Below are 14,132 nucleotides of genomic sequence, written 5' to 3' on the forward strand. Positions count from 1 at the left end.
ACTCAAACTGTGCGCAACAGGGTGCATGATGCGCAACTTCGCTCCCGACGTCCATGGCGAAGTCCATCTTTGCAACCACGACACCATCCAGCGAGGTACAGATGGGTCCAACAACATGCCGAATGGACCGCTCAGGATTGTCATCACGTTCCGTTCACCGATGAGTGTCGCATATGCCTTCAACCAGACAATAGTCGGAGACTTATCTGGAGGCAACCCGGTCAGGCTGAACGCCTTAGACACACTGTCCAGCGAGTGCAGCAAGGCAGAGGTTTCCTGATGTTATGGGGTGGCATTATGTGGGGCCGACGTACGCTGCTGGTGGTACTGGAAGGCGCCGTAACGGCTGTGCGATACGGGAATGCCATCCTCCGACGGATAGTGCAACCGTATCGGCAGCATATTGGCGAGGCATTCGTCTTCATGGACGACAATTCGAGCCTAAATCGTGCACATCTTGTGAATGACTTCTTTCAGGATAACGACATCGCTTGACTAGAGTGGCCAGCAAGTTCTCCAGACATGAAACCTATCGAACATGCCTGGGACAGATTAAAAAGGGCTGTTTATGGACGCTGTGACCCACCAACCATTCTGAGAGATCTACGCCGAATCGCCGTTGAGGAGTGGGACAATCAGGACTTACAGTGCCTTGATGAACTGGTGGATAGTATGATACGAATACAGGCATGCATCAATGCAAGAGGACGTGTCACTAGGTATTAGAGGTACCGTTGTGTACAGCTGTCTGGACCACCACCTCTGAAGGTCTCGCTGTACAACATGTAGTGTGTGGTTTTCATGAGCAATAAAAAGGGTGGAAATGATGTTTATGTTGATATATTCCAATTTTCTGTACAGCTTCCGGAACTCTCGGAACCGAGGTGATGCAAAACTTTTTGATGTGTGTACGAGTATAGTGGGCTGAAAATTAAGTTACTTTTTATTGTTATTGTTATATTGTCAAGAAGATTTTACATTTAAGAAAGTAAATGTTAAACTAAGCCTACACCTGTACAGCCCCCAACCCAGACCGTACAGCAGCGAAATCCGACGCTACAAATTAAATTATAAAATACATTTTAAAAAATGAAGATTTCTTAAGATTAACGTAAGAAGTAATCGTGTCATTTGTCCTAATCAACAGAACATACAAATAATTTACTAAGTAACGTAACTAGGATAACATTTGTCGGCCGGCCGAAGTGGCCGTGCGGTTAAAGGCGCTGCAGTCTGGAACCGCAAGACCGCTACGGTCGCAGGTTCGAATCCTGCCTCGGGCATGGATGTTTGTGATGTCCTTAGGTTAGTTAGGTTTAACTAGTTCTAAGTTCTAGGGGACTAATGACCTCAGCAGTTGAGTCCCATAGTGCTCAGAGCCATAACATTTGTCCATACTATCTTCAGCATCCCCAATCTATGTTGTGTAGTAAGACAGGTATCAACTAGTTCCTCTTCATTTTCTTTTGGGGTTTCTCGCATCCTTGACCTCATGTAGCTCCTATGGATAAAATACATCACTGAAAACCATAAAGACGATTGTGTATTATTTTTAAAGTTAGCTTCAGCAGCGTCGATGCAAAAAAAAGGCACCTTACAAACGCGAGCGTAGAGAGCAGCGGTCATTCAGGAAATCGTACCACTGGAATTATGTACTACACTCGTTGATCCCTTATCTCGAACAAATCAGTTTATGATCCCCTTCTGTCCGCTTAATTATACCCCTGAGACTAATGTAACTAACAATATAGCTCAAAAATGGCTCTTAGAAACTCTACATACTGTAACTAAGCAATTCGATGCTATGTATTTTTGTTGTAACGAAATAATTACAGTAATTTTTTCTGTTTTAGAACACTGAAGAGACTTAAAACATCTAGGAAAAGATTGTTGCTTTCAGAAACAAGCTAAATGTCAGTAGTAAATGAAGGGTTATTGTCGATTTACAAGATGATCTGAATGAGAATGTAATTTTCATTCTGCAGCGGAGTGTGTACTGATGTGGATTAAAACAGTTTAAAACTGTTTACCGAACCGGGACTCGAAATTGGGACCTTTGCCTTTTGCGGGCAACTGCATTACCAGCTGAGATGCCCAATCACAACCCTCGGTCCCTCTTTGCAGCTTTACTTCCTTCAGTAACTCGTCTCCTACCCCCTAAACTTGGAGACAAGGTCATACCCTCCAAGCTAGGAGACGACTTCCTGGCGAAATTAAAGCTGTGAGAACAGTCTTGCGTCGTGGTTGGGTAGCTCAGTTGGTGAAGCACTTTCCAGCGAAAGGCAAATGTCCCGAGTTTGAGTTCCAGTCCGGCATACTGTTTTATCTGCACGAAGTTTCGTGATGTGCAAGAAATCGTTTCCTCGTGCATCACAGACTCCTAACACAATTTTTACTAGCGATAGAATATCAGCACATCTTAAATAACATTAGTCAGCCATTAATGCAGCACACTGTAGTTCTATAGGTTATTTGACGAAAATCAATCCTCAAAGAACAATTCTCTTGGTGGAAACACTGCTTAAGAGTATGACCTGTGGTAAGGGAAAAGTGTGCACAGAGAACTTCCACACGAAGAAGAGAGAAAACAACACACATTTTAGTACGTTCCCCTTACCGTAAACCAGCCACCATCTCTGAACAAGTGGCGCCCAGCAGGATGTCGTTCATCTCGGAGATGACCTCTGTGGTCGCATATCGGTCCATCAGGAAGTTATAAACATCAGCGCCAAAATATCGCACGCCCTGGCAGTAGACGATGCGCCTCAAGTCCGGGTCCACCCTGTCAACAGTTGGCTTAAAGTTACATCACTCTGCAACCAAAAGTTAACACACTTAAAAAAATCTACGAGTTCTGTCTGCTTCTGCCTCAAATAACACGTCCAGAGGTCTGACCGTGAAATACGGCAAAGTGTATAAATACTGATGTATTCATGCTTCTTCGCTTACAAATAAAATTTGTTTCCGCTTCGAGCAAACACAATGTTTTCTTCTTTTTTGCAAGACATGTTTCGTTGATGTTACAGCGTCATCAGTGACAGTTTTAGTTTCTTTTTGTGAAATAACAGTAAAATTGCTCTTTAATATCTATAAACTTAGAAATTTCAGTTATTAAAACTCGTACTTATAGATTTGGTAACAGACAAAATATACAACAAAATATACATACATACGCCACATTCTGTGGTTTTGTGGTGTACTGCACTACCCTTTACAGTTGTTTCTCTTTCACGGTTTTTCTGTAGCCATAAAGGACTTAATCTAGAAACTTTGTTGTGCCAAAAATTTGCGACTGGGAATGTTGCGATTAGCTTTATTTTACACTGTATGGAAGATTGTGTTTTGTGTTTGTATTTGTCTGTGTGTTAGAGTTACATTTGAGTTCTGTGTTGATGTCCACTGGCCTGTGGTCCATATCCGTTGGTTGTTCTGCGAATGTAGAATGACAGCTCTTACCTTTTAGTGCATTTGTGTATATCTAATACTGCAATTTCTGCTTGACTATCCAATGTAGACTGAACTCAAGTCCTGACAGTCAGTTCATAAATACACGAAGTGTTGATTGTCTTTGTTGGTTTTGGTTGTCCTTAGTTTTCTCCATGCAATGTTAGCTATCCTGTAGCCTACATTTAGTTCTCGTGCCATTTGCTGGTCGTCCTGTGTGTCTGGTATATCTGTGTTTGTATGTTGGTTACGATTTGTTTGCTTTTGTGTGCTACGTGAATGGGTCACCTAGCACACAAAAGCAAACAAATCATAATTTTGTGATTCAGTTTGTCTACAGTATTTGTGCCACTGATCACAGCTATTTGTTTCATTATCTGTAGTTCGTTTTGTAGAGTTTCATTCAGTCCGTGCAATATGTACTGGAAAACGGCTTATTTGTGCGAAAGACGCACCAGAAAGAAGTAGGCACAGCTACATCGAAATGCTACACTCTTACTTACAACAACAAAGCACCTCACAGGATAGGCAACATAGATAAAAAATAAGGACTAACAATAGCCTACAGGATAGGTAACTCAACACAGAGACAAGTAAGGACAACCAATACGAACAACGACAAACACAACACTTCCAGTATTTATCAACTGAAACATCAATACTACAGTTCAATTTACATTGGACAGACAAGCAGAAATTACAGTGTTAGATACATATAAAGCCCTAAAAACGACAGCTGTCATTTTATATTCACGGAACACCTTATAGGTATGGACCACAGACCAACAGACATCAACACCGACTTCTCAAATTCTCAAATGCACCAACAGCCCCTCACAAAAACTAATAATTTAGGAAAGCCACTAAATACAGAAAGCAATAGTTGAAGGCAAAGAAATAATAAACGAATACACAGCTCTTTCAATGTAGCTATGTTCGCGGCCTCCAAAGAAATGTCAGACGACCTAAACTCATAAACACACATGCACACACACACACACACACACACACACACACACACAGACACACACACACACACAAAAGAGAACTGCCTCCCACACTCACTCTCACATACTCCTAAATACACGTACACACAACACACAGACACACACACACACACACACACACACACACACACACACACACCTTCACATGTTACTAAACATTACCAAATTTAAAAAGTTACGTCAACCATTTCCCTAAAACGGTTTCATAAATTTGTGTATAGCATCTTAAATTGCAGAGCTGACATGTAAACAGTGTGTCCAAGCAAATGGATTCACCACGATGAGAAAACTACTCACTGGTTGTCAGGATTGGGAGGGTCGGCCATGAATCGCTCCATTTGCTCGTATGTGGAATTGAGACAAGCCTGCTGTCCGTAGTTGCAAGCAAGGTTGACAATGATGGCCCTCAGGATACGTGTGACGTGGTCCTCACCTGGCACCTCACGATAGCCTAATTCATCAGTCATGTGCTCCAACACAGACAGTGCAAACTCCTGCAGAAATTTATTGCGAGTGAAATGTGCAGAACTTATAAGTGAAACAACTGCAGTATAACAGGGAAAGCTAAATCGATAAAAAAAAGAGTAAGTGACAAAAAACAACAATATAGCTCTAAAGAATACGAAAATTTTGATTGTGGAACGTTCACAGAACTATGGAGGGAAGTTAAAAATGAAAGTCTCGTGTGAAGAACTGATGATAAGACAGGTTTATAGACAAACAACTGAAACAACTTCTAGTTAAAGGAAAAAGGTTTGTGCATTGGTTATACAGGGTGATTCAAAAAGAATACCACAACTCTAAAAATGTGTATTTAATGAAAGAAACATAATATAACCTTCTGTTATACATCATTACAAAGAGTATTTAAAAAGGTTTTTTTTTCACTCAAAAACAAGTTCAGACACACGAGCAATATCAACCCGATACTCCAACTCGTTCCACACTCTCTGTAGCATATCAGGAGTAACAGTTTGGATAGCTGCTGTTATTTCTCGTTTCAAATCATCAATGGTGGCTGGGAGAGGTGGCCGAAACACCATATCCTTAGCATACCCCCATAAGAAAAAATCGCAGGGGGTAAGATCAGGGCTTCTTGGAGGCCAGTGATGAAATGCTCTGTCGCGGGTTGCCTGGCGGCCGATCCATCGCCTCGGGTAGTTGACGTTCAGGTAGTTACGGACAGATAAGTGCCAATGTGGTGGCGCTCTATCCTGCTGAAATATGAATTTTTGTGCTTCTTGTTCGAGCTGAGGGAACAGCCAATTCTCTAACATCTCCAGATACTGTAGTCCAGTTACAGTAGCACCTTCGAAGAAAAAGGGACCAAAAACTTTATTGGCTGAAATGGCGAACAAATGTACAACTAAATGAAACTTTATAGCTCCCTTAATTCGCCGACAGATAGTGCTTAGGTCTGCCTTTTGTCGTTGCAGAGTTTTAAATTCCTAAAGTTGTGGTATTCTTTTTGAATCACCCTGTATATGCGATAAACCCGCTCTAAGTTAATAAATAAAATTAAATACACCTAACTATTAATTAACAAGCGCTGTCGGGCGTGGTCGGCACTTGGATGGGTGACCATCCAGCCCGCCATGCGCTGTTGCCATTTTTCGGGGTGCACTCAGCCTCGTGATGCCAATTGAGGAGCTACTCGATCGAATAGTAGCGGCTTTGGTCAAGAAAACCATCATAACGACCGGGAGAGCGGTGTGCTGACCCCACGCTCCTCCTATCCACATCCTCCTCTGAGGATGACACGGCTGCCGGATGGTCCCTACTATCGACATAAACCCATTCAGGCGATAGCAGGGTCACCCGGTGAGGAATGACGGCTAGTCAGTGCACGCAGTATCAGCGAGCGTGTGTGACCGCGTGTAGAATGGGGACGGCACTCGATTTGTTTGAGTTTGACGGAAGGTAAGATTGTGATGGCCCGGAGGCCCGCCATGGGCACTGAGGAATCTGCACGTCTCGTCGGCTGTGGTGAGCGTCTTCAACACGTGGCGGGACCAAGCAGGAACCACATCCAGACGCCGTGACGTTGGGCGGCCACTCCTCATTACAGGTGTCGATCGTAGTTGGTTGGGCAGACTGGTAAAACAAGACAGGCGGCGAACTGTGGCGGAACTAACATCAGACTTTAGTCTGGTCAGAGTACAGGTATCTCTGAACACACAGTGTTCTGAACACTCCTAACGATGAGCCATGCATGTATCAATGTAAGCATCGACAATTACGACTGAAATGAGCAAGTGATCTTTGGCACTGGACGTTGGTGTACTGGCAGAGCGGTGTGTAGGCTAACAGATCCCGATACGTACTTCATCACGCCGACAGGAGGACACGAATACGTCGTCTTCCTTGACACCTGCATTGCGGGACGGAGACAAACTGGCGGCGGCTCCATTATGCTCCGGGGAACATTCAAGTGGACACACATGGGTCCTGTGGAACTCGTGCAAGGCACCATGACGGCCAAGGAGTGTCGTACACTAATTGTAGACTACGTACACGTCTTCGTGATGATCATGTTTGCCGGCGGCAGCGGCATTTTTCAACAACATAATTCGCGATATAACAAGGGTAGAAATGTGATGGATTGGTTCAAGGGACAGAGTGGCGAGTTCCATACGTGAACTCGATTGAATACATCTGGGATTTGATTGAACGTGGCGTCAGATGTAATCGTCCACGGCCCCCGAATTTACGGGAATTAAGTGAATTGTGTGTGTAGATGTGGCGCCAACTCCCCCTAGCGATGCACCTCACTGCTTCCATACCACGACGCGTCGCAGCTATTGTCCGTGCCAAAGGTACCAGCCATTAGGCACGCGGTCATAATGTTGTGGCTGATCAGCGTACTTGTACGAGTGTGTTCGTCAAGAAAGCCCCGGTTTGTAGCTCACAGGAGACTGATTCTTCCATTACGACAACGCACCTGAAAACATAGACATCTCTGTTATGACAGTTTTTGACTAAAAATAGCATGGTTTCGCTGTCCCACGCACGTTACTCGCCTGAGACTTTTTCTTGTCTCCACGCATGAAAAGGGGTATGAAAGGACACCAGTCTGACAACATTGAAGAAGTCAAGAAAAAAACTAGGGAGGAGCTGTCAGCCATTTCTAGAGATGACTCCAAAAATAATGAAGGCACCGCTGGGACAAATCTACACTACTGGCCATTACAATTGCTACACCAAGAAGAAATGTAGATAAAAAACGGGCATTCATTGCACAAATATATTATACTAGAACTGACATGTGATTACATTTTCACTCAATCTGGGTGCATAGAGCCTCAGAAATCAGTACCCAGAACAACCATCTCTGGCCGTAATAACGGCCTTGATACGCCTGGGCATAGAGTCAAACAGAGCTCGGATGGCAAGTACAGTTACAGCTGCCCATGCAGCTTCAACACGATACCACAACTCATCAAAAGTGCGGACTGGCGTACTGCGACGAGGCAGTTGCTCGGCCACCATTGACCAGACGTTTTCAATTGGTGAGAGATCTGGAGAATGTGCTGGCCAGGGCAGCAGTCAAACATTTTCTGTATCCAGAAAGGTCCGTACAGGACCTGCAACATGCAGTCGTACATTATCCTGCTGAAATGTAGGGTTTCGCAGAGATCGAATGAAGGGTAGAGCCACGGGTCGTAACACATCTGAAATGTAATGTTCACTGTTCAAAGTGTCTTCAATGTGAACAAGAGATGACTGTGACGTGTAACCGATGGCACCTCAAACCATCATGCCGCGTCATACGCCAGTGTGGCGATGACAAATACATGCTTTCAATGTGCGTTCACCGCAATGTCACCAAACACGACCATCATGATGCTGTAAACAGAACCTGGATTTATCCGAAAAAATGACGTTTTGCCATTCGTGCACCGAGGTTTGTCGTTGAGTACACCATCGCAGGCGCTCCTGTCTGTGATGCAGCGTTAAGTGTCATGGTTTCCGAGCTGACAGTCCATGCTGCTGCAAACGTCGTCTAATTGTTCGTGCAGATGCTTGTTGTCTTCCAAACGTCCCCATCTGTTGACTCAGGGATCAAGACGTGGCTGCACGATCCGTTACGGCCATGCGGTTAAGATGCCTGTCATCTCGACTGCTAGTGATACGAGGCCGTTGGGATCCAGCACGGCGTTCCGTGTTACCCTCCTGAACCCGCCGATTCCATATTCTGCTAACAGTCATTGGATACCGACCAACGCGAGCGGCAATGTCGCGAGACGGTAAACAGCAATCGCGATTGGCTACAATCCGACTTTTATCAAAGTCGGAAACGTGATGGTAAGCATTTCTCCTCCTTACACGAGGCATCACAACAACGTTTCACCAGGCAACGCCGGTCAACTGCTGTTTGTGTGTGAGAAATCGGTTGGAAACTTTCCTCATGTCAGCATGTTGTAGGTATCGCCACCGGCGCCAACCTTGTGTGAATGCTCTGAAAAGCTAATCATTTGCATTTCACAGCATCTTCTTCCTGTCGATTAAATTTCGCGTCTGTAGCACGTCATCTTCGTGGTGTAGCAATTTTAATGGCCAGTAGTGTGATAGTTGTAGTGTCGAGTAGTTTGAAAGGAGAAGACTGTTTTGTAAACATTTAGAAAATATATAGCTTTTGAAAAATAATTGTGGTTTGGTTGGTTGGTTTGGGGAAGGAGACCAGACAGCGTGGTCATCGGTCTCATCGGATTAGGGAAGGATGGGGAAGGAAGTCGGCCGTGCCCTTTCAGAGGAACCATCCCGGCATTTGCCTGGAGTGATTTAGGGAAATCACGGAAAACCTAAATCAGGATGGCCGGACGCGGGATTGAACCGTCGTCCTTCCGAATGCGAGTCCAGTGTGTAACCACTGCGCCACCCCGCTCGGTAATTGTGGTTTCTTTGATAACCCCTCGTTGGAGGTGACTTAGGCAAAATGCGAGGCCGTGACTTACGTTGTACTGTTCGGGGGCGTCCCAGCCCACAAGACGCTCCATGTTGAGCAGCGTGCCGGAGGCGACCCTCCAGGGGATGTAGTCGCGCTCCCGGCTGAGGTAGGAGTGCAGCCGCAGCGCCGCCTCGGCGGACAGCACGTAGGCGGCGCCGGACAGGCTGGCCGAGTCGTCCAGCAGCTGGCCGCGGTTCGCGGGCGGGATGGCCTCGGGGTCGGACCGCAGCTGCTCCGTCAGCAGCGCCCAGTTCTGCTCGTCGTAGTTCACCCGGTAGTAGCCTGCGGGCACAGCACTCGCACTGACGTGCTACCGGCAGCTGTTCTCCTCTGTCAGGTAGCGTTCTGCCGATCCTATGCCTCCCACAAACTAGCCAAGCGCAATTCCACCGCCCTGGAAGCTAGGCTGAAGAAATATCGAGACTCGTTCATATGATTTGTCGACCTGGGAAAAGTGTCTGACGTTGTATAATGTTGCAAGATAATCGAAATACTGAGACAAACTGAGGTAGGCTACAGGGAAAAACGGATATACACAATACGTATTAAACCAAGGGGAACAAAAACAGTGTTAGACCAAGCCTGTGATGTGGGGTTGATCTGAGATTCTGTTATTCTGCGCAACGGATTAATATGACATGTACCCTTTACCCTTTGGCTCCTGCAAGATTCAATTTCCACCCCTACACTACTACACAAGTCAGACAGACGCTCCTAACGTTCTAAAGAGAAATGCCTGAAAAATTTTCAGCAATAAATATCTTCTGGAGTCGTCCGCTGTAAGGAAATGGCACAAAAATTCACAAAATTTCTTACGTAACTAGTGGGATACTTGGGTGCTGGAGAAGTGTTAGTTAGTGTAAGAAAAACATGAAAGTAACGAAAGTTATTATTTATTTTACAAAAATTATGAGAAATCGCAATGGCACTTTCAGTTATGAATTGAACAAGTTATATCCTGGTTCTTTTCGGAATGTGAGGTTACCTCTCAAGGATAGGATTCTCTAATGAAATTTCTATATAAAGTTTAAGATGGTTGTTGACTTGGCAGAATGGCTGAGAGGCGTGCCTACTCAACTTGAATAATTATCCTTTAGAACGTTGCTAGGTACGGTCGAGGCTGACGCGTGTGAAATGCGGTGAAGTGTACTGTTGTGGAGGAAATATGGGGCTTGCAATAGCTGTAGCGCACAATACCATAAGGTGCGATGACTGCTGTCTGCACCGTTCGCTGCTGACAAATACGTTAACTCTCGTTCTATCTGGATTGACCTTCGCCAATCAAACTCTCCCTATGCCTTGATGAAGTCAAGGATTCCCATTTGCCCCTAGTCTAACTATTGGCGTGGTACACTGGTCAGATAACCAGTCCACCGCGATGCCACTCAAAAATTTGCTCGCAGGCGTTTAACTATAGCTCTGTCCGTTGACACCGCACAATAAGTGTGTCGGCCAACACAGTGAACAACGCTTCATCGCAAGGACTCAATATAGAGAGTCACACTTCGATTCGCTCTGGACAGAGGTGGTCTCCCAGTGAAGTACTGAGGAGAGACTTGTTCCTCGCTCCAAGAGCGACAACGAAACGGCGCCTCTCCACTTCAGACATGAAGGGGTATATCTTTCGGTCTCTTCCATTACTCCTTCAGCTCAAGGCGTCAGAAATATCGTCTGCCAATCAGCAGTGCTCTTCTAAAACGGGAGAATGACGTTTCGTTTAAGGCGACCAATCCGGAAACCTGTTGTATCGGCGTTTGGTGTTTGCTGTCTCCCTGTGGAAATTTCTGAAACTGCATGTTATGTGTAAAGAATGCGTAGGCTGGCCGCTCCCACACAATGTAGCGGAATTTGCTTTTAAGCCGAACATGGGGTCGTTCCTACTTTCCTTCGGGCGAACGCTGTCCGCTCCACGGGCAGCCACCGACCGACGTAGATGGGTTGGGACTGGCCTCCTGACGTGCGGATGCCTCTCTCGCTCTAAAAGCTCCTGCGACCGTCGTGTCTGGAATGTGTGTCTGTACGCCAGCCTCGAGTATTTCAACCACGGTGCGCACTTGCGATTTATAGTTATTTGCATATTGTTTACATGAATTCATACAACATTGACTTTGTCGTATCGAGTTTGGGTTCGAATGAAGCGGCTTGATGTGCAGAATATGACTGTGAGGGCGGAATATGTAAGCAATGAAGGTCAGGACACCACGAAGTCTTACACAAGAAAGAACCAATCACACTAAAAATAGTGTAACACAGGTACACTATGTGATCAAAAGTATCCAGACACCAAAACAGACGTTTTTCATATCAGGTGCATTGAGGTGCCACCTATTGCCAGGTACTCCATATCAAGGATCTCTGTAGACATTAGACATCGTGAGAGAGCAGAAAGGGACGCTCCGCGAAACTCACTGACTTCGAAAGTGGTCGGGTGACTGGGTTCAGCCGCGTGGGATTAGCCGAGCGGTCTGAGGCGCTGCAGTCATGGACTGTGCGTCTGGTCCCGGCGGAGGTTCAAGTCCTTCCTCGGGCATGGGTGTGTGTGTTTGTCCTTAGGATAATTTAGGTTAAGTAGTGTGTAAAATTAGGGTCTGATGACCTTAACAGTAAAGTCCCATAAGATTTCACACACATTTGAACATTTTTGACTGGGTTCAATTGTGTCATACGTCTGTAAGCGAGATTCCCACACTCGTAAACACCCATGTTTCCGATGTGATAATGGAAACGTGAAGGGACAGATACAGCACAAAAGCGTACAGGCTGACCTCGTCTGTTGACTGACAGAGACCGCCGACCCTTGAAGAGTGTCATAATGTGTAAGACGCAGACATCTATCGAGACCATCACACAGGAATTCCATAGTGTGTCAGTATCCATTGCAAGTACCATGACAGTTAGGTGGGAGGTGATAAAACGTGGATTTCATTGTCGAGCGACTGCTCATAAGGCACACATCATGCTGGCAAATGCCAAAAGACCCCTCGCTTGGTGTAAGGAGCGTAAACATTGGACGATTGAACAGTGGAAAAACGTTCTGTGGAGTTACGAATCACGGTACACAATGTGGAAATCCCATGCCAGGGAGTGGGTATGGCGAATGCCCAGTGAACATCTGCCACCGTGTCTACGCCAACAGCAAAATTCTGAGGCGGTGGTGTTATGGTGTGGTCGTATTTTACATGGAGCGGATTGCACGCATCGTTGTTTTACGTGGCACTATCACAGCACAGGCCTACATTGATGTTTTGAAGCACCTTGTTCCTTCCCACTGTAGAAGACCAATTCGGGGATGGCGATTGCGTCTTTCAACACGATCGAGCACCTGTTCGTAATGCACAGCCTGTGGCGGAGTGGTTACACGACAATAACATCCCTGTAATGGACTGGCCAGCACAGAATCCTGCCTGAATCTTATAGAACACCTTTGGGATGTTTTGGAGTGCCGACTTTGTGCCAGGCCTCACCGACCGACATCGATGCCTCTCCTCAGTGAAGAACTCCGTGAAAAATGGGCTGCCATTCCCCAAAAGACCTTCCAGCACCTGATTGAACGTATGCCTGGGAGAGTGGAAGCTGTCATCAAGACTAAAGTTGGGCCAACACCATATCGAATTCCAGCATTACCGATGGAAGGCGCCACTAACTTGTAAGTCATTTTCAGCCAGGTGTCCGGATACTTTTGATAACATAGTGTAAGTTGTCTTTCACCCCTGCTATTCCATCTACACGTCGAAAAAGCAATGCTGGAAATAAAATAAAAGTTCAAGAGTGGGATTAAAATTCGGGGCAAAAGAGAACTGAAGGATTTCAGACGTGCTGGTACAGAAGAAGGTTCAGAATCAGTTGGATAAGATTCCCTAATGACACTGCTATACTCAGCGAAAGTGAAGAAGAATTACAGGATCTCTTGAATGGAAGGAATAGTCGACTGAGTACAGAATATCGATTGAGAGTAAATCGATGAAAGAGATAAGTAGTGAGAAGTAGCAGGAATGAGAAACCCGGGAAACTTCTAATCAGAATTGGTGATCGCGAAGTACTGAAGTTAAGGAATTCTCCTAACTAGGCACTAAAATAAGCCATGACGGATGGAGCAAGGAGGACGTGAAATGCACTGGCCAAAAGGGCATCCCTGTCCAAAGGAAGTCCACTAGTATCAAACATGCGCCTTAATTTGAAGAATAAATTTCTGAGAATTTACGTTTGGAGCACAGCATTGTATGGTAGTGAAACATGGACTGTGGGGAAAATCGGGGCAAAAGAGAACTGAAGGATTTCAGACGTGCTGGTACAGAAGAAGGTTCAGAATCAGTTGGACTGACAAAATAAAGAATGAGGAGGTTCTCCGAAGATCGGACGATAGTACACGTGTTAAAACGTCAGCGAATAAGTTCCATGCTACTAGAGGCATCTGTAGAAGGTAAAATCTCTAGATGAAGGCAGAAATTGGAATACATCCAGCAAATAATTGAGGAAGTAGGTTGCAAGTGCTGCTCTTATGGTTCAAATGCCCCTGAGCACTATGGGACTTAACTTCTGAGGTCATCAGTCCCCTAAAACTTAGAACTACTTAAACCTAACTAACCTAAGGACATCACACACGTCCATGTCCGAGGCAGGATTCGAACCTGCGACCGTAGTGGTCGCGCGGTTCTAGACTGAAGCGCCTAGAACCGCTCGACCACCCCGGCGGCTGCTACTCTTAGATGAAGAGGTTGGCACAGAAGAGGAAT

At 45.5% G+C, this 14,132-nt stretch overlaps 1 protein-coding gene across 2 annotated transcripts in view; it reads right to left on the reverse strand.

Moving 5' to 3' along the window:
* LOC124789722 (aminopeptidase N-like) overlaps positions 1–14,132 on the reverse strand; it is a 121,051-nt gene that overhangs the window by 20,137 nt on the left and 86,782 nt on the right. For both annotated transcript variants that reach the window (XM_047257173.1, XM_047257172.1), the window contains 3 exons: positions 9,407–9,681; positions 4,749–4,945; positions 2,618–2,782 (listed from right to left, as the gene is read on the reverse strand). In XM_047257173.1, coding sequence (XP_047113129.1) covers positions 2,618–2,782; positions 4,749–4,945; positions 9,407–9,681 — 637 coding nt within the window. The remainder of the gene's footprint in view (positions 1–2,617; positions 2,783–4,748; positions 4,946–9,406; positions 9,682–14,132) is intronic.

Source organism: Schistocerca piceifrons, chromosome 3, assembly GCF_021461385.2.
Source record: "Schistocerca piceifrons isolate TAMUIC-IGC-003096 chromosome 3, iqSchPice1.1, whole genome shotgun sequence".
NCBI classification, from domain to species: domain Eukaryota; kingdom Metazoa; phylum Arthropoda; class Insecta; order Orthoptera; family Acrididae; genus Schistocerca; species Schistocerca piceifrons.